Consider the following 25281-nt stretch of genomic DNA (forward strand, 5'->3'; position numbering starts at 1 on the left):
GTTAAAAACTGGAGTCTGGAATATCCGATAAATTTGATTTCCGGTATACGGCTGTGTAAAAAAGGTATACTATGTGAAGTACATGACGAATATGTATAAACACGATATTTATATAAATTACACATAAAGTATAAATTAAACAGAAAATAAATGCAGTATATATAACTACATTTGATTAATATACCATTAAGTTTTATTTTGGAGGTGACGGATTCATGTTTTAATTTATGACTGTAAAAGTATCTCTTTTCAATTATTTTGAAATAAAATAATGTTCTTTTGATAGCTTTTTAAATAATGTTGAAAAAGAAAATGAGGATAAGGATAGGATGAAACTAGATAATATAATCTTAACTTGTCTATTTTTATTGTAGATAAATATAGCTTGCTGTGAAATTAAAATTAGGATAAAAATGGCGTTTCCGTTATACAGTTTCTAACAAATTTTTAATGACATTGGCCTTTCATGGAAGGAATAATCGTCCAAGAACGAAAAGAATTACCACTCAAATACAGAAGACTGGATCGCCTAATGCCTCTGATAATCGGTGCAGCGCCTTCTTTACTTTTGTAGCCTGCACAGCCAAATGTATATTTAAAAATGTATAGTTAAATATCAAAAACACAACATTTTATTTTGAGAAATATAATTTAGAAAATGGCACCTAAAGATGGAACGCTTAAGACAAATTTGGCAGAATTAGAGGAATAATGTTGATAAACTAATTTTAATAGAGCTTCACAACATTTGAAAATAATCTTAAACCCCATAAACAAAAAATGATTTCAGGGATTCAGGGCTAACCTGTCCCCTATTGAGATAACTGACTACTCGTTATGGAAAGTAACCAAAAGGATTAATAAACGTCAAACCCAAACCCCTCCTATTTCTAAACCTGACGATACTTGGGAGAAAAGTGAGATAGAGAAAGCAGAGTTTTGTTTGCCAAAAATTCTTAAATTGTACAAACCTTTACCTGTAAACAATCATGGAAGCTCTGCAATAAATCGCTAAACTAGCTTTCAGTGCTGATAAGCTCTTTCGTACCTTCGGAATTGAAGGTAACAATAAAAGATGAATATTAAAAAATATCTCAGTTATGACCTCATTACGGGAAAGTATAAAGAGAGCTCTCCAGAAAATGAATTATTATTTTCTTAACTATCTTGTTTAATGCCATTATAAGACTTGAGTACATTCCATCTCAATGGAAGGTATCAGAAATAGTTTTATCCCGAAATCTAGCAAACCACATTCTTCATGTTTTTGCATACATACCGATATCAATTCCTTTGAAGCCTTTTGAACTATTGATTTTAAATGGTTGAACCCATTGATTACTGAGCTAAATGTTTTTTTCTAAATTATCAATTTGGATTTATATGTCAATATTCTACAATTATTGAACAAGTACATTGAGTGGTCAATGAAATAAAACAACAACTTGAAAAAGGTAAATTCTATTCTGCAGCATTTCTTTATGTAAGCCAGGTATTCGAAAAAGTCTCTGGCATGATGGATGGCCTTTTATAAAATCACTTCTACCTCATATTTTCTATAATGTTATTAAATCTTATCTATCTGAAAAATACTTTAGAGTTAAATTTAAAAAACTATTATTCAGGTCTGAAAAAATTGAATCTAGACTTCCATGAATTAAGTGATCGCTTTTAAATTCTTTATTTCGGTTAAGGTCTTTAGACGCTAGTCAACCATTGTTTTTCTAACGTATAATATTTACTTCTTGTTCAAATTTTATTGAATAGACTGTAAATAAAAAATAAACGTTGCATTGATCTAAAGATGGGAAGAATTGTTTACAATGTATACAATAAGGAATTCAAGTTGATGATAAAAAAACTGAGGAATTCAATTTATAAATAAACAAGTGGTACAGTCTTTCTTGCTGTATTTAATTTGAATTAACGATACTTAGGTATTTTGGTCAATAAGTCTTCCTACATTTAAACAACGAAAAACAATATAACATTTCCACTAGAAAAAATAAATTTCTTACAGATTTCCAAATAATTCCATTAAACGAAGAATTGTTTAATCAGACTCGTAGATAAAGCAATATTTATTACAGTAAATCTTTCACACTTAATTCTGATTTAGGGTTATGAAATTACATCTTATTAAAATTATATTCCACATATAGTTGGAGAGAGTTATAAATACCAAAGCTAACAGAGAATCTTTATTGACGACAATGTGCAGACGAGAAATTGCAGAAATAATAAAGCGAAATTGATGTTTGAAAAAGTACAAATCAGTTTTTGAATTGCATTGCTGCATTAAAACCCACAAGGTAAATTGAAATAGACGTTTTAAAAGATCAGGCGAATAAAACGAACACAAGACAAGTACACAATAGTATGGTAACTTCATATATCAGTTTTAGTTTCGACTGTTTTGTTATAAAATATTTTTTTAAATACCTTATTTGGTTAAGTTCACAAAATAATGATATGAAACGTAAGATTTGATTGTATTTTCATTACATACATAGAAATAAGAAATCACACTTAAATTTCCAATCGTCTTTTAGGAATCAGAAAGGTTAATTAATTCCATTGTTAGTTAACAATGGATATTTATTCTTTGAACAGTGTTGTTTTTTTCAGTTACAACTACCGGGGGGAAAGGTACTTCCTACGCCATATTTAGCAGGTTTTAATTTTGGTGATCAGGGAAAGTGTACTTTTCCCAAGTGACTAGGGAACAATGTGCTCTGTCCAGATGTTAACTGACAGTTTAAGTTGTTTATTCAAATGACGTAATAGTTTTCAGATCGCCTTTATCTGTAAATCATTACTGAAACTGTAATCATTGTGGTTTATTACAATGAATACTTGTTAGTGTTGTTTAGCAAGAGAATTACAGTCCTGGATATTGATGCTGTAGGTGATGAATTTATAAACGAATCAGGTAATCCCAAGAAAAGGAAATATTACGGTAGATTAAAGGATGCTGCAAGCTACTGCAAGGACACACGGATTTGTGAACTAGGTTAAAATGATTGTAAAAGCGAATGTTTCGAAAAACACTTTGTAACCAATTTTAATGAAATTGATGTGACAAGCAAAGAACCATGGGAAACTCAGACTCTTATCTATCAAGTTTCATAACTGTTTCATGCCTGTAATGAGGCGTAGATCGGGGGAAGGTGATAACAATCCACGTACTCACGACTGCAGGATTTCTTATGGAGTTACAATAAGTTCTGATTCAGGTTCAACCATAGGTGTATCTAGGGGGGAACTATGAGGGTTGTAATCCACCCATTGACACAAATGTTCAAGGTATATATTAAATTGCGTTAAACTGAAAGTATACTCGTAGTCGAACATAGTCGAAGTGTCATAGTTTAGTTTAGTTTTTATTTGTTTTGTAATTTTAACTATAACAGCTGACATATAGTAAACACAAGACTCGTGTTTTGTATTTTTTGGACATGAAGAGTCCTTCTGCGAGCCATAGGGCATGAAAATTATAATATAGATAATGTCGCTTCCATACATCCCGCATTTCCGGTGAGAGAGACAAAGAGGCCATAAACTCGTACCGGTCATCTCTTCGAACGGCTACTTTGTAATAGTCTTAAAATACCTGTAGTTCATGTCGCTTTCGTTGTTGGCGCTAGTCGTAATTTAGTGCTTGTGTTATTAATGAATACCGATTGTGGTAATAGTATCGGTTACAAAAATAAAAAATAAGTAAAATAAAAGTACAAATTTCTAATTTTCTAATTTTAATATTTCTTAAAAGTTATAACATTTTACTCACTGTTAATGTTACACTAATCCGATATTGTTTCAACCGGATACCTCAAAAACACATTTGACTAGTGATGAAGAAAAAAATCAGTTATGATACTCTTTTTGAGAGAGCTGAATGCGTACAGATATTCAAAAACCAGATTTTGAGGAAGTAAAACTTAATTAAATATATTAATAATGGTACAGTCTAAAGCTTTAGATTGAACAGTGGTAAGACTGGCCTGTTTGCATGAAAAAAGAGATTTACATTTTCATATAGCAGAGTCGTAACTATATAAATATTTTGGACATCGTGTGTGATAATTCCTTTGCGCCTCAATCGACCCATCTCACTTTAAATGACAAGGATTACACTCTAATTAGAATAGGTGATAATATTTTCCAGGTTGCCCTCAAAGAGTTGCTACCGGCAAAAATCAGACCCTGGTATGGTCGAATTTTAACATACCATAATCCATAATCCACTAACAATGCGTATTACAGGAAAAAACTTTCATTCTACATGTTTAATATTCACTCTCAATCATCAAGAGTCTCGATTGGAGGAAAAGGATCTCATGAGGTTATATCCTTCTTGGACCATTACATCACTCAATGTCTTGTGAATAGTGTAAGAAATCTGTACCATAATTTGTGATTCCTGCGGAAGACTAAATAAGAATTTTACGATAATCAAACATTTATATTATTTGGTGCATGTAAGAAAAAGGTTTGAGAATGTGCTTCGTTAGCGTTGAGTTATCAGTTAGTTTGCTGAGATTACTTGGTTGGATTATAATCCATTAGTAGTGTTCTTAATAATGATTTAAATTTCTTTTAGTAAAACATTGAATATGGAAATTATAAAACATATATGATGAGAGTACATATTAAAACAGCTTATATTGTCAAATATCAGAAGTATTTTCCATTCATGTTCAAGTCGATTATCTTTTGTTCCAGACTTTTTATATAATCTACAAATTGTTGGCGTTTTCAATCAACGTAGCGTACGTTTGCTGGTAGTTACCACGGAATTTCATCTCAGGGCCTCTTGTTACAAGTAGGCTACTCACGACTCACAGTGTAGCAACTAGATTGAATGGGAGCTGTATTTTGATTTACTCCGTTCCATGTCTCGGGAGGCCGGATAGCTGACAGGACAAGGACCGGGACAGCCGGACCGAGCCGGACGGCGCGCTGGTCTGCACTCTCAGCTACTGCTAGAATGTCTGTGCAGGCAGTCTGCATGATGGCGGAGTGGTAGTGTTTGCGCTAGTGTGACATTTAACAATCGTAAAACATTAATATTGTCAGATTAAAATGGCAACTCAAAAACCAGTGGAATGGGTTACATCCCTTATCACTCGTTTTGAAGAACAAGTAAGTTTTGTTCAAATCCTTATACATTTTATCAAATAAATTTTAAACCGAATGTACTGTAACAATCAATAGTGCTAGTTATGAATGGACAGAATATGAATGGGTAGAAAGTTGGGAGGAGCTCTGACAGGACCTGTCACCTGGTGACAATACTTGCTTTGGTATCTTATCAATCTCAGTAAGAACAACAAATGAAAATTATATTAGATTATAACACATTTCTAAAATCAGTTTGTCTTGAAAATAAACCATTCATTATGTGAGAAGAAGCCATTATTAAAATATATATTTTGTCTAACATAGAACTTTGTTTTCCTTCAATGAAAGTCCTATTCCATTGTTCTATTATAGGATAGTCATCTATATAAATGATCTATGAGATAACTTTTAATGGACATTACTACATTAGTTAGGCTTAACAATATACTCTCAATCATTGAAGAAAAAGTCTCAATCCCTCTGTAGTTTTGTATTTATAATTTTCTCTTAACTTAGTAGTGGTTTTATTTTAAAAACATGCCATTTAAAATTATCTACAGATGATGGTGGTTTTACATTTGAATAGTATTACTACATAAGACAAGTTAAAAATATGAGCCTGTCATCTTCCACAATAAAATGTACAATTTATTGAAAATGTTAAAAAAGGCTGAAAGAAAAAATGGATAAATTTTATATTTGTCTAATGATTACAAGAGAATTAAGCAAACATATACTGTTAATCAAAGATTGGTATATTTGTAACCACATTTTTGTTGATCAAATAAATAAGAGATAAATAATCGGAAACTATAATAATTAATAACAATGTGAACAAGTAGTAGTGTATAATAAGTGGCCACCATGAAAATAGAATCATCTATACTTCTGATTATCTAACAACCTTAAAATAACAAAACAAAATTGTTAATAACTGAATTACGTTATGTATTTCAAATTATTATTATATATAGGCCTAGTTCAACTATGTTAATAGTTAATGCCTATAAATGTAATAATGTAATTATTAACTAAAACTATCTAATGTATAGTTAGGCTATACATTGTAACAAGCAAAGCCATGTCAAAATGATGAACAAGTCTGAGACCTTGAGACACAAATGCATATTCATTGCCATTATACTACTTGTGACCATTACTCAAATACAACCAAATGATTTTACTTTGATCTATTTACAGTAATTATCTGGCGGTAATTGATTGTAATAAACTATAGAATGTTCAATAGTTTAAGTATTTATAATCGATAATGTGGTTCACAGATTCGATTATCACAGTGGTGACTTATTATACCGCCATAAATAATTTAACCTTGATAATGGTTAAACAATTATAGTGTAATAGTAATTTTAAAGTGATAATGTAATAGTATATAATTACCACAAAAGTTCATTTATTTACAAAAGAAAATATGATAAAAATGCCATTACACACTTGTAAATAAAAGATGGATGATAATGAGTGGAGACATTTATTCGATATGCTGTTAAATGCGAAAAAAGTGGAAAGGTAATAAGAGTATGTAGCAGAGAAAGCATATAAGATGATATTTGTTTGGAAATTATGAAAAATCCAGATATTTACAACAATGGTTATAAAAAGAGAAGTAGGTGACTAATCCAAAATCAAAGTAGAGCAGACTGATCAGAAATTTGTTTAAAAAATATCTCTCAAAAATCATAAAAAAACAAGAAAATCTGCAGAGGAAAACTATTCCAGAAAAAGGTTAGGTAACTAGATGGAATGCTGACATGATGTTGCATATATATGTGGCAAAGTTAGATGTCATTATATTGTTCGTGATGAACAATCAAAAGTGCACTGGTTTTTAAATTGTTTTACTTAAGTACAAAGTACATGATTGGACCTCCCCGGGATTTGAACCTGTGATCTCTCAGTTAGAGAGTCGCCGAGACTATAACCATTAGTCTACGGAGGAGAACAATCTATTACCCATTTAGCATGTCAAAAGGGGGAAGCTACAGCTGTAAAATTATGCAGAAAAAGCTGAAAATTATTACAGTTTCATCTCTTTAATTTTGTACTTTGTATATTTGTTTTTCCCATAACTTGCAAGAAATTACTTTTATGAAGAATTTATTATAAATTTACCAAGTGTTCTAACTTTATTTATAGTTGCTGATTTATATGTGCAAGTACAATAATTGGATGTCAAGAGATACTGCAAATAATATTTTATACATGATAATAGAATATTTAGGCCTAATTTAATAATATTTTAAATATATATTTCTGATTATATGTATTTCATATAGTTGTGTTCCCTACTCATATAGGCCTATATTTCTTGGTATTTACGTATTTATTTTTAAAATATTGAAAACTCTTAATAAGCCTAATACTTTTTTAACATTAACTAGGTGTTTATAAAATGCTGATATATGGGCCTTATCTAAGTTTACTCATTTATTTGATAGAAAACTAGTTATAATCACGTTTACAACATTTGTTTTTCAGTAAATAAGTAAATACGCATTGCAGTTTTTTGTAAACTCCACGTGACCCGGTGAGTAACAGTTCTAATCGCAAGCTCTTAGGGGTTAAATTTTACAACCTGAATACTGCCATTAGTCTATAATAATTAATATGCCTAATGTCTTTAACCAAAATAGTTTTAATTGTTGCACTGAAAATGTACTCGAGAAACCACAGAGTGTGTGTGCTACCTTCACTAAAGTTGAAATATATAGGTTATCTTTCTCGTGATTTACTTGAATAATATTTTGTTCGATATCTAATAAAATTATAAAAAAGAATTTGTTCTTGTGAAATACTTGTATTTAGATAGTGAATAAAAATTTTGAAATGGATTAAAATATAAAAATGTATTAGTTAAGGCTTTTATATCCTAGATATTATCAATGTTAACACTCATGCAAAATTTGGTTTATTTATATGTATTAAAAATACAGAGTATTAAAAACTTGATTATCCAACTATAGTTAAAAAATTAATTTTTATTTATTTATTTCCCATGGTTTTACCATTTTACACAAAATTATAAAAACAAAGCAATTAATTAAATTGAATTAAACAATTAATTAACACCCTCACCAAAATAACGGCCTGTGAGACTCCTTAGGAAATTTAATTTAATTATATTAACAGCCCTGCAACACATGTGACAATGTCCCATCACAATAGCTGCCTTCCTATCCCTTTCCTTCCACTAGAACCTGTTTTGGCTTAGTCATGCTTGAACCGCATTGGGCTATCGATGCATTACTGAAAGTCCACACGTCTATAAGACCACTTGTTTTGGTTACTGAGTGCGAGTTGTGAGTCTGAGTGACGGGTGTTTCTGCTAGCATTTTTTTTACTACGAGTGAAGCATCTCAGTGATCGAGCATTTCTGTTAGTATTGTGCAGTTTTATTTTTAATATAAATTGTAATATTCAATGCACAATTCGTGTCATTTTTTAAAACATAATTTTTACATTTTATGTATATTAAACACTTTTTATTTTATTTTTGTTTTATTATCTTTTCACATGATCACTACTACTGATATCATAATGTTTTGTTTTTAAGTAAACAGTAAGGGTCTCCTAGACCAGGTGTTTCTGTTAATGGATTTTAAGAGGAGCTATGTTGCAGAGTATTGGGAGTTGCTAAGAGAGCGACACTGACCAATCTCATGACCCTATTCGACTGTAAATCAATCTCTTTTGTATGGACACTAATTATCTAAATGGGAGTACAATATTCTACAGTTGATTAAACAAGAAACAAAGCTGTAGTATGCAGGACATATGCGTTGGTACCCTGTCAAACCAGCGAGATGGACTGTTATTTGGTCTTCATTTCTGATTTTTTAGTGTCTTTTAAAAGAGAGAGATTGACCTAAGGTAACTCCCAAATACTGAGAGTGTCCATTGTGATTTAGTTTAACACTATCACAACTTCTCTTATGTCATTTAACTTGTAGTTTATTATCTTATCTTTGTAGTAGAAGTGAATGTCACTTTGTAAGTGTAATAATGTCTAAAAGTTTGAAGAGAAAACACATTTGTGCACAATTGAACAGAAACTGTGTTTTACAAAGACTGGACAACGGTAAGTCTGTTGTTAAATTAGTATCTGAAATGAGTGTTGGTATAACAACCATTAAAGACTAGAAAAAACCTAAAAGACCTGGAATTTTATTTAAAGCCTTTGAGACTGCCTTAAAGTACTTGGAACAACAATCAGCAGTAAAAGTCATGGACATTATGTGGACAAAAAAGTGGCATGATGCAGAATCTAAGTTAAGATTTAAAAAGTTGAAATAAAAAATTTGTAATTTTTTTCAAGTAGTTTAACTTGACTTAAACATGTAACATTCTTTACTTATACCTTAAACAAATTTTTATTCCTTATGAATTTGGCTGTAGAACTGTTCACTGTATATTCTGTGATTACAGTAAAGTATTTTTTACTCAAATACATTGTTTGTATCCATTAAAATGGCTTAATTCATTCTCTCCCAATTATCCGACCTTTTTGACATTCGTACCATCATCTGGTTCCATAGGTGACGGGATAATCGATGTGCCACTATACTACTATGTGAATGATTATATGATAGCGAAACAGTTTAGTTTGTTAAGTTTTATATTGTATTTACTGTATTTTTCTCTTCTCTTGTGTAGGCTTACTGTTGATCCTTGTCATGCTGTGGCATATTTTTGACTGACAAAGAAACAATAATTTGATTTGGTTTAATTATTTTATCTTATAAGTTTTATAAACTTTTAATCTAAAGATATATATACAATTATCTTGTGTTTGTATAATTGATTCAGAGCTTCTATTATAAGATACTAATTATATAGTAAATGGTGCATGAAATTTGAATCTGACTATGAACTGATATTTTGTTTCAGTTACCTTGCCGCACTGGACCACAAACAACACATTCAAGAGTGAACGAAGAGCAGATTAAAACATGCTTAATACAAATCAGTCGTTATCGCTTTTCTTTAGTTATATCTGGCCTTACAAAGATATTGCAAAGAGTAAATGAAATGGTGAGTATAGAGTACTAGCTGTTTCCCGCGGCTTCGCACGCGTCTCTTAAGCTTTGCCCGTATATTTCTTTGCCTTCAAATAGTGTTTGGATATTTTAATATACGTAACTACTGTGTTGTAATTGCAGTTTATAATGTGCAGGCGCTTTGATAACTTTTATATCTTGCAGTACAGCCTGGTGGTTAGTTACATCAATGGGCATTGCGTATAAACCTTCTACATAGAAAAATACAAATTTTCATAGTGATCGGTCCAATAGTTTCTGAGTCTATAAAGGACAAACACACAAACATTCATTTTTATATATTATGATTGCAGAAACAGTTTAAACAAAATTTGTCGTTTCTCTTAAGCTTACTCTATGCTTTAAAACTATAAGTGTAAAGAAAATTTATATATAAATATATTTTTTGTCGCATTATATATGTTTACAAAGAACAGCTGATTAAAAATTTGAAAAGACTCTTTCACTTAATAACATATGTTTGCTGCAATGCATTTCTTACGGGTATTTCTGTAACCAGTGGGGCGGAATCCTGAATCGGGAAAGGGATAAAAAGTATCCTATAACCTTCTACAGATCAAGACGAACAAATTTAAAAAAAAATTAGGCGAATCCGTCCAGCCGTTTGTGAGTGATGCTGTTACACACGAACAGTTTCATTTTTATATATATAGATAATGGGTTTGGTTTTCAGTTTGAAATTAATCTAGTTGTACATTCTTGGCGTTTACTCTATTTTAAAAATGTGGCAAAAAAAAGAAATTACACTGATAAAATCTAATTAGGAACAAATATGAGGTATCCTATATTCAAAACAAAAAGACATGGCAGCATACTACACCAGTTAGATTAAAGCTGGGAATCCTCCAGTTGTGACTTTTAAGAATAATAATAATTTTTATCATGAAATTTGTAGGTTGTGTAATGAACCAATTTGAAGACAAATTTGCTATGTGAATGCATTATTTTCCTAGAAAATGTCCGTACTTTAAAATAGTATATATTGATAACCTGTTTCATGTCTGTGTTATATTTGTGTTTTTTAGAGTATTTAAATGTTGGTTTCAAAAATGTGAATTGATGACATTTTAGTATTAGTATGAAATGTCTTGCGATTTGAAACCAATAGTCAAAAGAAAATGGTAAAGACCAACTTGACACCAAAGGTGGCTTTACCAAGTGTTATGATTTAATGTTTACAGCCATTAATTGTTACATGTCTACAATTGTTATAGGCCTAATTAAATTGTGAAGATTTATTAACTCTACATAACATTAGTTATAGTTTCTTAAATATCAAGAATAAAGACACAACAAAGTACAATTAACAGATTATTGTGTATATTTTCTCAGGCAATTTGATTGCTTTGTTATGACATTGAAATATTTTTTCCAGTTTCTCACATTAACAAACGGGCCACGACCTCATGGCCAAGACTTTGAGAGAGGTTGCTACGAGTCCTTGTTGATTGTACTGGATACTCTAGAGAGCTGCCTCTCTAACCAGCCGAAAGACATCACTCGATTTGATGAAGCCATGAACGTGAAGCTTTTGCTAAGAGAAATATGCCAGTTTTTGGGTGAGGATAGTATTTAAGTTTGCTTTCAATGTTAATAACATGTTAATGACATGTTAATGTTATCCCTCCAAAGAATTTCAAAATAAAAACTACCAAAACTGACCAATTTCACATTGGCATTCTCAGTAGGCTGGTGCTTAAGTTTAACCATTATTAGGTCTATTGCACTTCTGACATATTTAAGTAATAAAAAATAAACTTTGGGAAGATGTCAACCCTAGTAGTTGCAGTCAATTTAGTTTCTTTTAAATGAGAGGGCTGTTTTGGAATGTTGTACAAGGGTTTCTTTATGTAACTCAGCCTTATTTCGGGATATAGCTCTTAGTAAGTGTGTATTTGTATGTGTCATGTGTATTTTCAGATGTGCCGCATGACAATCCAAACGTTCTGCAATTGAAGAATCTCGCCTCGAAGGTTTTGTTTGCCCTGAGCTTGAATTTCTTCAACGCAGTATTCAGCAGAATATCTGCAAGGTAATTAAAATTCTGGGTTTATGACCCAGTTATATAAAAAACAGGTGTAAAACTAACACAGATATAAACTTCCACTAACAATTTGGCATATATTACCAGAAAAGTAATAAGGATAAATGAATTAAATTGTGTTATTTAGGATTATTATTAAACCGTATTTTAAAATGAATCACTTCTGATATGAATAAAATGTCTAGGCTTCAGGAGTTGAGTGCTTGTAATGAAGAAAACCCGGATTACAGTGACATCGAGCTCATCCAACACATTAATGTGGACGTTTTTCGACTCACAAAGCTTCTAAGTGGTGAGATATGTTTTTTATATTTTGTTACAAATACTTTTTCAACTCTTGTTTTTTTTTATTTGGTGTCAAAATAAAAATGGTGTATATTTGTTATTGAATATACAGCAGATTTGTGAATGTTTGCACAATTCTTGAATGTTATAATAAAACTAGAGTGTAGTAATTCGAGAATTTGAATCTGCTTTCTTTGTCTAGTGCAAGCCCTAAAACATTATGGGAAATATGCTTAAAATATAACAAGTCAACAAACTGTATTGGGCAGGCAAAAGTAAAACTGGGCAATATTAATTATTATACAAAAAGATTTTACTTAATATCCAACATCCTAGAGAAAGAGATGTAAAAAATCTCTGCACAACACAGAGCATAATAATACATGCTACTCAACAGGCATATTGTACATAAATAATATGTATATATTTATATAGTAGAAAGATTTAACTTTATGATTCTATTAAAAAGTGAAAAGTGTTAACCAGTACAATATAAACATAATTGAAATGCAAAATATTAACAATAATTCAATACAGACAATACAAAACTTTAACACATCATATTGTATAGTAAAATGTAAATAAAATTGCTTAATATATATTCATATGTTGCTTTTTTATTATTTTTGGCTGTATAGCCTTGCCATAAATTAAATAAGTACTATTCAGATTTGTTGGAAATTCTGATTAGAGAGTAAAGTAGAAAAATTCAAAACAAGAGTTTTTGTCAAGGTACATATATACTAGTAATAAATTACTATCAACTATTTCCCAATCCAACCATTACTAATTTAATGATGATCATCCCAGTTCTCCACAATAAACTGATGAAAACCCAAAAACCAAGTAGGGGCTTGGGACTAGTCCAGTATCTCGAGAAACAACTTAGAATCCTCTGCAATTAGCGGACCCACTACAAGCAATGACTGTTACTTTAACCCTGAATTTCGCAATACATAATGTACAGGGTGTAATTTCTTAACACGTTGACTGCTGACGGTAAATACATGTAAATTGCCCCAGAACCTAGTCTAATATTTATTAATACACTTACCATTTGCTATCAGAGGCTGATTTATGGGCAGATAATAACGTCTGTGATCCAAAATGGCGGATTACACGACGTCACAGATTGACCCGCGGATCCGCGGGGTCAGCACGCGGAAAGAGTTTTGTCGCACAGAGTGCGGCTAAAAAGTCTAATAACGCGAGTGGCTACCGTAAAAACAATCCAATTTTAAACTATTTCATTATATAGTGCAAAACAAAAACAAATAAAACTATATACAATATTTACAAGGTCTTGAGGGCATGGCTTTTACTGCTGGTCTCTGTGATGTATGTCAAAACAATTGACAGCACAAAGTCCCTGGTTTAACTGGACAAACAGAACATGTATATGTTGTCATCTTCCTTTTCTTTTCATTCTTGTAGCATACCCTACAATCTTTAGGTTTTCTGTCACCCTTTTATCCCGTTCTTCATTTTGTACAAGTTTGTGGGTTGGGTTTCTTGGCGGAGTAATGAGAGGAGCTTGCTGCTTTGGGGGTAAAAGACTCCCATCAACATAAAAAACCAGTCAATCGGTGAACCATTACCTGGTACATCTACTAGCAAAATATTGTTTCCGGTGAAAGGGATCTGTCTTAGTCCATTTGTATTATTAGCCCATGAAGGGTTTATTACAATATCTTCACTATCACTACCCGAACTGTCAACAGCAGTGTTTCCACTGGATTCACTATCCACATCTGATGCTTCATCGTCAGTAGCACTATTTTCTGTAGCACGGTTGGCAGACATGGTGAAATGCGATATAAAACTTTTATAATACAATAGTACAATGTCACTAAATAAACAAATAAATAACATAAATAAACAACTCACTAAGAACGCATCACTTGCACATGCTAAAAACGCGGGAAACAGAAACGAAGTACAAGTCAAGGTCAACTCGGAACCACACGCCACGCTCAACGAGTACGAACCGTCCCGGCCGAGAGCTGGGCTCACACTGAGCAATAGTCGAGACTATGGCAACGCCCCGCGGATCCGCGTGGCGCGCACTGAACGTGTTAACCGATAACTAAATATTACAAATGTGTTGTATATTTCTTAACAGTTTAAGCTGTAACCCCACATATATTGATTGTAGAAGCAATCAAGAAGCTGCTGCTGCTGAAAAAGTCTGCCCACGTGGTCCTGATGGCATCACTGGAGAAAGCGATTTGGAACTGGATGGACACTTACCCTCAGGAGTTTGCTGATGTACAGGTTGGTATAATGTTGAAAATTAATAGTGATTTAATTGTGAAGTTTTGTTTAAATTTCTTTTGTAATAATATTATTGTGTATAACATGCTACTGAAGTAGTAAAAAGAATGTCCAGGAAAGATGAGTTTTTATTGCCAATTATTGGACTATAAATTGACTATAAAACATTGATTTAAAATCACTAGAACTTAAAAAACAAAAACAATTTTAATATGTATACATCATAACTATTTGTATATAAAAAAGCAAGGGGGTCTGCCACCCCCTCCCCCCTCGCCTTATTTATAATCTAGTCTTATTACACTAAATTTTATCACAATCAGACCCAACCAATTTCTCTGTACTATTATTATTACTCACAAAAAATTAAAATTAAATCTTATAATTATTAAACTAAAGTTTTAAGTTACAGTTTGTACGATTTTATTAAGCGTCTAATGGGTTACAAGTAGCAAAAGTTAAATACGAATTGTTGAAGTGAACTTTTGGAAAACATTGGTTTTGGACTAAAATAACATTTTGGTCTTGAATGGTGGGAACATTGTGATTATCACTAAAATATCTGTGTCAGTCAACGATTACCATGGCTGCTCCTTGGATGGATGATCCTGTCCTTGCAAGCATTTCACTTATCCCAGCCATAGGCGATGGTTTGCAAGTTACTTATTAAACTGGTTTCCAGGTTAAGTATTAGCGAAGGATTCTTAGCCCTAACTTAACTTTAACTTTTGACTAACAATTTTTTTAACATTATGCAGTTACATTATACATTTTTTTAAAGATATGAAGTACCTTAGGTACACAAAATAACAATATGTGTGTCATTTCTCTTTAAAACCATTTACAAGTTGTCAATGTGCACAACACTATAAATCAGGATGTTCTAAGCAGATGAGCAGAGCTCAGACTTGTTGTGAAAATAACAAGATCATGCTTGTTTATTGTCTACCACTGAGCTAATGATTCTGCTGATGAGCCCATTTGACTGACAAAAATTGAGGATAAATATTTCTGGAGATACTAATGATCTTTCCTTGTGTTTTAACTATTGTACATAATTAAAACAGTTTCTTTGTATTTAATTTAGTAATTAGTTATTTATTAAACTTATATTTTTCTGCTTTGTTATTATACCTGTTTCCAATAACTCTTTAAACTAAGCTACTTGTAAATAAAAAATTTTACTTTACAAATGTATAATTTTAAATTTCAAAATTTAATTTTTTGGTAAGATACTCCATTTTGAAGTGTGAAATACTATAATATGTAGTTTTTATATTTCTTACACTCTTAATAACATTAACCTTTCCAGCGTTATTGACGCGGATCCGCGGAGGGCCACTACAAGCTCAAAACGTTATTGCCGTGGATCCGCGTTTTTGCATTCTTTATTTTCTTACTGCTATGTTAGTTGAATATTTTGCTGCTAGATGGTTCTAGTAGTCATGCGACATACAGACGGGTTGCCCTGCCTGGAATTCTGTTACAATGGGAGTGGCAGTTGCTTCTAATTGGCCAAACACTGTCTAGCGGGCGTGGCCCCGCACCTTTCACAAAGTCATTGACGGGAGCTCCCGTCAAGGCATCTAGTCAGTTAGTGAGAAGCGTCCGGTACACGCATATGTATTTCGGTTATCGCTAATTTTCTGTTGTGTCCTATTCTTTTTAAAGTAAATTATTCATATTATACACAGCAGATTCCAGTATTTATTTAGTGTGTTTTTTAGCCATTATTCGTGTGAATGGCGAATCCAGACGATTCAGAATTTGAATATTTGGTAATTCTGAGCAATTACTTGGTCAACCCCTAACTTTTTAATATTTTACTACGGTCATAAGGATGTTATCAGAAAGCAAGAAACATAATTCAAGCCCCGCAAGGCTGTCCTACAGGTTGCCGAGCGATAAGAAGGTTGAAAGTCCACGCGATAACAGTGGCTTGCGGGATACGCGCGGAATGTCAGTTGTGACAGCCCGCTACCAAATAAACACTCTTTGTCTACTTTTGTATTTTTCTAATTTTATTGGTTTGTAATATAGTATATGTTTATCTATAAAACTGTGTTTCATTCCCCTACTTACTGAATTAATGATAAAAATATTAGTGACAACTACACTGCTATACTACGATATTCTCAAAAGTTAAAAATTAGCCTAGGAAATCCAAAAAGGGCTAAAAAATTTTATTCACCGTTAAATAACTCTATTTTGACATACAGAAACGAAAATAAATTTAACTTTACACATTGGAAATGTAAAAAAATTGTAACGTTATCTAAGATCAGGTCAAATTTTTCATGACGCTTAAAGGGTTAAAATGTAGAATTTGAGATCTTCAGGTCTTAAGTACTTTTATTGTATCTAGAGTTAGTAGGTACTAAATATATTATCATAAAGAAGGGTCGTTAGGCACTATTATCCACCAATCAGTGAAGTATATATAGGTACTATATGATACCAATTTTATTACTAAGTATAAGGTAGCTTCAATGGGTTCAGAGATGTTTATGATTTATTTATATAAAATTTATATTTTCCAGAAAAATCCAAATGAAGAATTAGCCAAGTGCTGTGATAGTTTGTTTGACATATTGGATAGTTTCGCTGAATCAAACAAGAAAGGCAGACCAACTGTATGGCCTCTACAGATCATGCTTCTCATTCTTTCTCCGGTAAGAATACATGTTTATCAGCATGTATATTTTAAGTGTGGGAATTGGAAAAAAATGCACTTACACATCAAAATGTAGGTGTGTATATTGCAATTGCATCTAAACTTAACTGCGGACTCATCGTTGTGGTCCTCAATTCTATTTTATCATTGTGTTTTTCAGGAACCTAAAATTGATTATTTTTGTCATTAGATAGTTATGTTAAGGACAGAGTGTTGTGATCAGCTTGTAATTTGCCTGTCTAGACCACAAACTATCTACTAATTCAACTTTATTTTTTTAAACAGATTAGTTTCACATTTATGGTAGAAATTTGTATGGTATATAAGGTAAAAACTGTCCAGTAAATAATATTATGAACATAAAATTAATTGTTAAATAGAACAAATATTATAAAATATGTAAATTGGGAGATATTATAGATACTGGTACTCCGCTATTTATGTTTTCAGTTTTTCATTTAGAAATATTAGGCAGTTTGTGGTTAAAAAATCTTTCACTTCTAAAAGTGTGTAGGCCTGATTATAGTCAATAGTCAATAGTCAATAGTCAAAAATTCTTTATTTTACATCAGCATAAAGAAGTGTAATGGCGTCAAAATTTACAATGAATTAAAAATCCAGGTCTCTTGCTTTACAATGTACTGTTTACAGAGTCAAAAAATTCTTTCATGGTGTAAAAGGTCTTTCCATGAGCCAGTCTTGAAGGCTTTTCTTCATCTCATTCCCTCCAAGATTTTTCAGGTTGAGAGGTAGGGTGTTGAAGATTTTTCTTCCCATGTAGGATGGTTTCCTGCTGTAACCGTGTAGTATGGTGTCCAGGAAGGAGGTAGTCAGTTGCTCTCCGGTGTGTTGTGGGAGTGAGTATCCTTAGCTCTTGGTAACTCCATTTCAACTGTCTGGACAACTACAGAGTAGATGTACAGTGCTATGACAGTCATGAGTTTTAAAGTCTTAAAAGCTTCTCTGCAGCTTTCAAGTGGTCCCAGATCTGCCAGTGTCCTTATTGCCTTTTTTTTGGAGGAGTAAGATCTTGCTAAGATTATGGGCAGAATGTTCCTCCCCATACTGATATATACCTTATATGATGGGATTCAAAAAACAGCATGGTAAGTTGTCTTGCCGCTTGCAGTCCTCCTATCCACTTAATTCTTCTTACTGCATAGATTCCGGATCCAAGCTTTTTTGGTCAAACTGTTAATATGATCAGTCCAGGTAAGATCACCATCAATCACTATGCCTAATAGTTTTGATTGTTTTTTTGTATTGTAATGTTTTGACGTTAGGCACCTGATCTTGTCTTCTGCTAAAATTAATTTGGGTGGTCTTTGTTGGGTTAATTGCCAGGTCATTTTTCAGGCAGTACTGCAGAGGTTTTTGTTTGTTGATGTGACAATGTCTGCATGCAGGCCCAGTGTGGAGTCATTTTTTATAAGAAGGGTTGTATCATCTGCATACATAAATGTTTTTTACATTGTCAGTGTTGATATAATGTGAAAAATCATTAGTAAAAAGTACAAACAAAAATGGACCCAATACTGAGCCCTGTGGGACTCCTCTATTCACTGGAGCTGTTTTGGATCTGTAAGTACAGCTTTGTCCATTTGCAGTTTTCTTTACTTCAACAATATGCTTGCGTCCCTCGAGATAGCTAGCCACCCAGTCATTTGCTCTGCCTTGAATTCCTAGTGCGGACAGTTTCTTAAGAATCAGCTCATGCCCCAAGCAGTCAAAAAGCCTTACTGTAGTCTAATAGGACTGCTGATACATAATTATTGTCTTCAAGTTGGTCGATGACGTATTCAGTAAGGCTTGTGATGGCACTGATTGTAGATTTTCCTCTGAGGAAGCCGTGCTGACTTTTTGTTATTAGGTCATAGTGTTCAAGGTGGACCAGCATTCTTGAAAGTGCAATCCTTCTCTATGATCTTTGAAAAGGTGGAGATCAGTGAAATTGGGCGATAGTTTTCTGCTTTGGTTGTGGAGCCTTTTTTGTGTTTAGGGTAAATTTTGGAGAGTTTTCAAACCAGATGGAAATTGGCCAAGATTAAATGATTTATTTTATTATGCTTACAAGTGGGGCTGCTAAATGTGTTGCACAGTGTTTTACTACTTTCGATGGAATTTCATCAACACCACAAGAGAGTTTAAATTTCAGTGACTGAATAACTCCTTAGTACTTCACTGGATTCAGTAAGGAGTTAGATTTAGTGGTTCACCTTGATATAAGGTGAAGGCATTTCCAGTTAGGGGGAGTATGTTATTGTTTTGAATCTCGTTACAGGATTTTTCAAGTGTTGTGTCTGCAATCTGTGAGAAGTAGAGGTTTAAGATGTTCGGCTATAAGATATGGATTGTTTTCTATCTTGCCATCTATTTCTAAACTCGATAAAGAACTGCATGATAGTTTGTTTTGTTTTTCTGAAATTGATAATCTCCCAAAGAGCTTTGGACTTGTTGTTTGATTGAGCTATATGTTCAGCGGCACTGTTGCGTTTAAGGGTTCTAAGTTTAATGGTCATTTACGCTTTCTTTTTTTGAAATCATTGTTATCCTGTCGCTTTCATTTCCCCGTCATTTCATACTTATAGTGTGCTCTAAGGAAGTCATCTTTCATCATCATAACTTCTTCATCATAGTAGATCTTAAGCTTAGATTTACGTTTTGTTCTAGTTCTTTTCTTTGGGCAAGCATGATCCAGTGTTCTACTAGCCATTATGGTTTTTTGAAATGATTTTGAAGGCTTCTTCTGCATCAAGGGCATTGTGAACGGAATCCCAGTTTTCTAATGCAAGTGTAAGCTTTCAAGTTTTCAAGTTTCTCCTACTGTAGATTCTTTTGAATGAGCTTCTATTTTCATGAGTACGTTTTAATCCTAGATGGAAGCTACATGATTGTCCTAAATGGTCAGATATTCCTGTTTCAGTAATTGAAAAGCTTACTTTATCCTCTGATAGGTTTGTACATATACAGTCAATGGATGATCTTGAGTTGTGAGTTATTCGAGTTGCCGGCAGTGGAAGACGTCGGATTTCCGTAAGTCAGTAAATCCTCTTCAAACAGTGTGTTGTCAGTATTTTCAGTAAGTCTGTCAAAGTTAACATCACCCATTAAGACTAGGGATTTATTTTCAGCTTGAATGGATGAAAGAACAGAAGAGATGGTGTTCATTGCCAATCTTGCTTGCCCTCCTGGTGGTCGGTAGATTCCAAGCACATATATTGTGTGTGATTTAATAATAAATTTTGCTAATGCAGCTTCACATACAAGTTCTAGACAGTGCTCTGATATGTTAATCTCTTCTGCCTCAATGTTTGCTGTATCTTTGATGTAAATGGCCACTCCACCTAAATTTGTGATCTTCCCGACAAAACTTTGTAACCAATGAATAACCATCAAATTTTGTTAGTAACAGGTTGTTAGTATTTAATCCATGTTCAGTATTATTATTAAAATGGTTGGGTTATCAGTATTTAAAATGTGGTTAAGCCTATCTACTTTCTTAGATAGTCCTCTTACATTTTGATGGTAAATTATGAAGTCGTTTTGTACTGTTTTTTTTAGTAGGTTGGAGTTTCAGAAAAATTCGGGGATTGTGCCTGGTCTGATTTATTTTCTTCTTGGTGTGAGTGTTGTCTAAAAAAAGAGAGGGATGTTTGGTTTGATGGCTGTAGATATTTCTAACGAAAAACTGTTCATAAGTTTCATTTTCTCCTAGCTTTTGGGATGTCACTGGTGGGCACCTCTTCACTTTTAAATAAGAAACCAGTAATGGGGCTAGTTTTCTCTGGCGGTGTTTCAATCAGTTTTTCTGTCGGGGTTTTGGCTGATTCCCCCAGTTAATCCAATTGCCTGAGAAGTTGTCGGATGGCTGGAATCCTCTGTCAGTGTCGGATGGCTGGATTCCTCTGTCAGTGTCGGATGGCTGGATTCCTCTGTCAGCGTTGTTGTAAGACAGTTTTTTCTTTCGGGTTTCACTGATTCCCCCAGTCAATCCAGTTGTCAAGTGGTAGAGATCCTCTGTCAATGGTCTTGGTTTACTTTTTGCTACCTGTTGGGAAACATTAAACAAATTTTCTTTTTTACCAAAATGTTTAGGTTTTTTTAATGCTAGTATAAGAATTGGCTCTTTGGTTTTTGCTTGTCTTTATTTGTTTTTACTGCAGACAGGGCAAGGGACCATTTTAATCTTATGCTGTTTCCGGGTTGGGGATTGTTTTTTGAGCTTATCAGCTAGTTCCCTTACTGTGTGCTCCATTTCTTCTTGCCTCTTTCTTAGCTGTGCTACTTCCAAGAGGAGTGTGTGGTCAAAGTAGTAGTAAGATATCCATCGAAATGTTTGAGTTTCCGAAGTGTTTATAGCATTTTGGTGTTGGGGTCTCATTAGCTATTTCTTGTAGATGATGTTTTTCATCGTTCAGTTTTTAAAAGGGATTTCTCCAAAATGCTTATCTTTTCTGAGTACTGTAAAATAAGGTGGCCTTGAGTTTGATCGTGTTTCTTCAAAGATGTTTTTGTAGTTCTACTTGTTGCAGTTTACTTTTTTTCCAGTTGTAGAAGAGTGTCCTGCAGTTTTACCTGGAGGAGCCTCGATTTTATTGATATATTTTTCCTCATTAGCTAGCAGATCTTCCAATTTAGCTTCCATACTAGCCAGGTTTGCCTTTTAGGATAGAGTTATGGGATTGTATGTTCTGGTAGTCTTGCTTAAGTTGGTAATTTTTCCAGCAACAGAGCATTTCCAGCCTCTGCAGCTAAAGTCAATGACGTTTCCAGGTCACGTTCTTGCGTTTCGTGTTCTTTTAATTTTGATTTCACCTCCTCAAGCTCTGGTATCTGACTGGTTTTCTTTGGTGAAGGAGCATCTTCCTCTACAGAGGGGTTATCAAGAGTCTTAACTGTTGTGCATTTAGTACAAGTCCATAATTTAACATCTGACTTGGTCATTTTTGTAAGTTTTCTCTCAGGTATATTGACACATGCAGCATGGTACCACAGTAGGCAGTGGCCAGTGCACTTTATACCAGCGTATTTGACTCCAATACCACACACTCACCGCAGGGAAAGTTTGTTGGTGCCATTATATAAAAAGGATAGTCCAGTTTATATTAGGGGGAAAAGAAGTTATTACTATAAAATTAATAAATGGTAAAATTATAGCCAAGATTTCACTGTGAATTTTAATTATTAGGATTGCAAGCTCTTGATAATTATTGTTGTTTATAATACTGCAGTACATGAGTTCTACTGTTTTTTATTCTAGATTTGGCAGACTTCTAGTGGTCAGGGTAAAAATATGTCAAATCAATAAAGGAAGCTGTTTTTTATACTAGATTGTGGCAGACTTCTAGTGGTCAGAATTAGTCAGAGGTTGAAAATAAATGTGTTTGATTTATGGGTAATCAACTCCTTGTCAGCCAGATAGAAGCAGTACAGTGTTAGTTGTACTGCAGTCAGCTAAAAGGTGTTGTCGTAGCATAAGCACTGCTGATGCGGTATCTGGGTCAGCGGCCTTGTTACATATGGTGTAGCACTGCTGACACGGTATCTGGGTCAGCAGCCTTGTCACATATGGTGTAGCGCCTGTGAGGTTGTCTTGATGGTATTAAGATAACAGTGACGTGTTTAGTCGCTTATGTGTTGGCAATTTCTGTGACGTCACAGTCAACCTTTTGTTTTATTATTACTACTACTGCGATCTTGTTAAGGATAAAATTAAATGTAGTTTATTACAATGAAGTTGCTATAAGAAGAAGTTATTTTGTTCTTGAAAGTGAATTACTGACTACAAGATTGGCAGTGTCAGTTGCTTGTGTAATTTTTTTTTTTTTTTTTTTTTACGTTGTTTCTTTATGATAAATATAATGTTGATTACTTACAAGTGTTCCAAGGTAAGATTTATGTGCAAGTAATAATAATTTGTTGGGGTATTACCACTTGTTTAAAACACTACTTTCTTGGGAGACACTTCACTAGAGACTGTAGTCAGTCAGCCCATTTTGTTTGTTGTGTATTATAATCATATGATGTAAATATACTATAGTGCTATCTAATATAAGACTAAATATTGGTCTTTTTAAAGTCTATTATCACTGAATACTCAAGGTACCTCTCATTAGTTAGAGAGAAATTTACTAAATCTAATTTAAATATTATGTCAGGAAGTGTAACTATCACATAGTCTTTAGTTTGGGCTAAGCATATACATAATTTGGTCATGTATGGTAACTTAAAATTGGATTGTTTGGTATGTATATTTTATGAGATACCTTTCTTTTAATTCAGATTGAATTTCGTTAGGAAATTATTGCTTTTTAGCAAGAGAGCTATCTTATATACCCTTGTTATTTCCTTTACCATGGGTCACATACCTGTACAAAAGGATTTTGGTAAACTGAATGCGGTGTAGTACAAGATGGACAGTGACTGCCTTGGATGGAGATGTGGCATTGTCCAATGCCGTGGAACAGCACAGCCACTAGTTCTCACTCTCACACTTATGTAACTTTTTCAGTACAAGTCTGATAACAATGTTGTCTGTGTTTGTGATTCGGCATGTTGGTACTCCTGCAGTGACCTAAATGTTGTGTAGAAAGTGCTGGAGGAGATAGTGAACGCAGACTCGGGGGCACCCTGCTCTCCTCGCCACTCCAAGAAGAAACAGTTTATAGACTCTGTGAAGCGGGCAGTGGGCCCTCACAGTACTAGCAAACAGCAGACAGAGGCGGCAGCGGTCACCTGCGTCAAGCTCTGCAAGGCCTCAACCTACATTAACATCCAGGACTCCAGCAACGTGGCCTTCGTGCTGGTGCAGAGTGTCATCAATGACTTGAAGGTAATCTACTGATCTTACTGCAACTGATGCTCAGTTAATTTTAGTAGACCTCAGATCAATTGTATTTTAACCATAGTTCTGTATATTAAAGAACTGTATCACTAACTTTGTGATACAAGAATGGTCTGAAGATCCCGAGCCCACTGTAAGTGATTCTTGTCGTCTGGGCACTTTACTTCTAGTGTGTTTTCTGCATGCAAGTATAGCAGTCAAAATTATTTAAAATCTATTATATGACACTGGACACAAACAGGTGAACATAGTGTTATAAATTATTTAAATATTTTACATGGTTGTATAGCTATTTTTGGGGTCTCATATAGATGCATAGTATCTCCAGTACATATGCAACAACAAATCCTTATTTCAAATAAAAACAACTAGTATTTAAATTCACGTTATGTACTTTACAATCTTATGTCAATAGCTTTTGATGAATTAAAAAATCAGATTTATAGAATACTGAATACATTTTAAATTTATTTGTTCACATCATTGAATGTGGAGATAAGATTATATTGTGACCCTTAGAATACAGGATTTATATATATATATATATATATATATATATATATATATATATATATATATATATTTGGATAAAATATCTGGCTGGTGCATCTAAAATAGTATATATCTCAAACATGTAATGAGTAAAACGTTACAACTCTAATGGGTATTTTCATCATTGATGGTTAAGTAGGTACTAATCTAGGGAGGCTGTCTTATTCTGTCAATGTAGTATATGATGTCATCTGTAGGAGACACCGTTTACTAAATTTCATATTGAAGAAATTCTATCTGTTATAGAAAAAAGTATTAAAATACTTTATCCCAAACATGAACATAAACTTTAAAGTTTTTATCAGTGCAAATTTCAGTTTTTTTTTGCATTTTAAAATTATAAACAATATGTAGATAATAAAACATTGCTGCAAGGTTGCACAAAATTTTAAATAAAATCTGTTAA

General features: G+C 33.1%; 1 protein-coding gene across 1 annotated transcript in view; it reads left to right on the forward strand.

The window, feature by feature from the left end:
- The first annotated feature begins 4453 nt into the window (after positions 1 to 4453).
- The window catches only part of LOC124353001 (neurofibromin-like), a 76187-nt gene continuing 55359 nt past the window's right edge, over positions 4454 to 25281 (forward strand). The window contains 8 exon segments of the mRNA XM_046802782.1: positions 4454 to 5145; positions 10033 to 10176; positions 11578 to 11761; positions 12123 to 12234; positions 12432 to 12538; positions 14687 to 14805; positions 17346 to 17477; positions 24069 to 24311. Coding sequence (XP_046658738.1) covers positions 5086 to 5145; positions 10033 to 10176; positions 11578 to 11761; positions 12123 to 12234; positions 12432 to 12538; positions 14687 to 14805; positions 17346 to 17477; positions 24069 to 24311 — 1101 coding nt within the window. The 5' untranslated portion in view covers positions 4454 to 5085.

The sequence above is a fragment of the Homalodisca vitripennis genome, chromosome 1 (genome assembly GCF_021130785.1).
Source record: "Homalodisca vitripennis isolate AUS2020 chromosome 1, UT_GWSS_2.1, whole genome shotgun sequence".
In the NCBI taxonomy this organism is placed as follows: Eukaryota; Metazoa; Arthropoda; class Insecta; order Hemiptera; family Cicadellidae; genus Homalodisca; species Homalodisca vitripennis.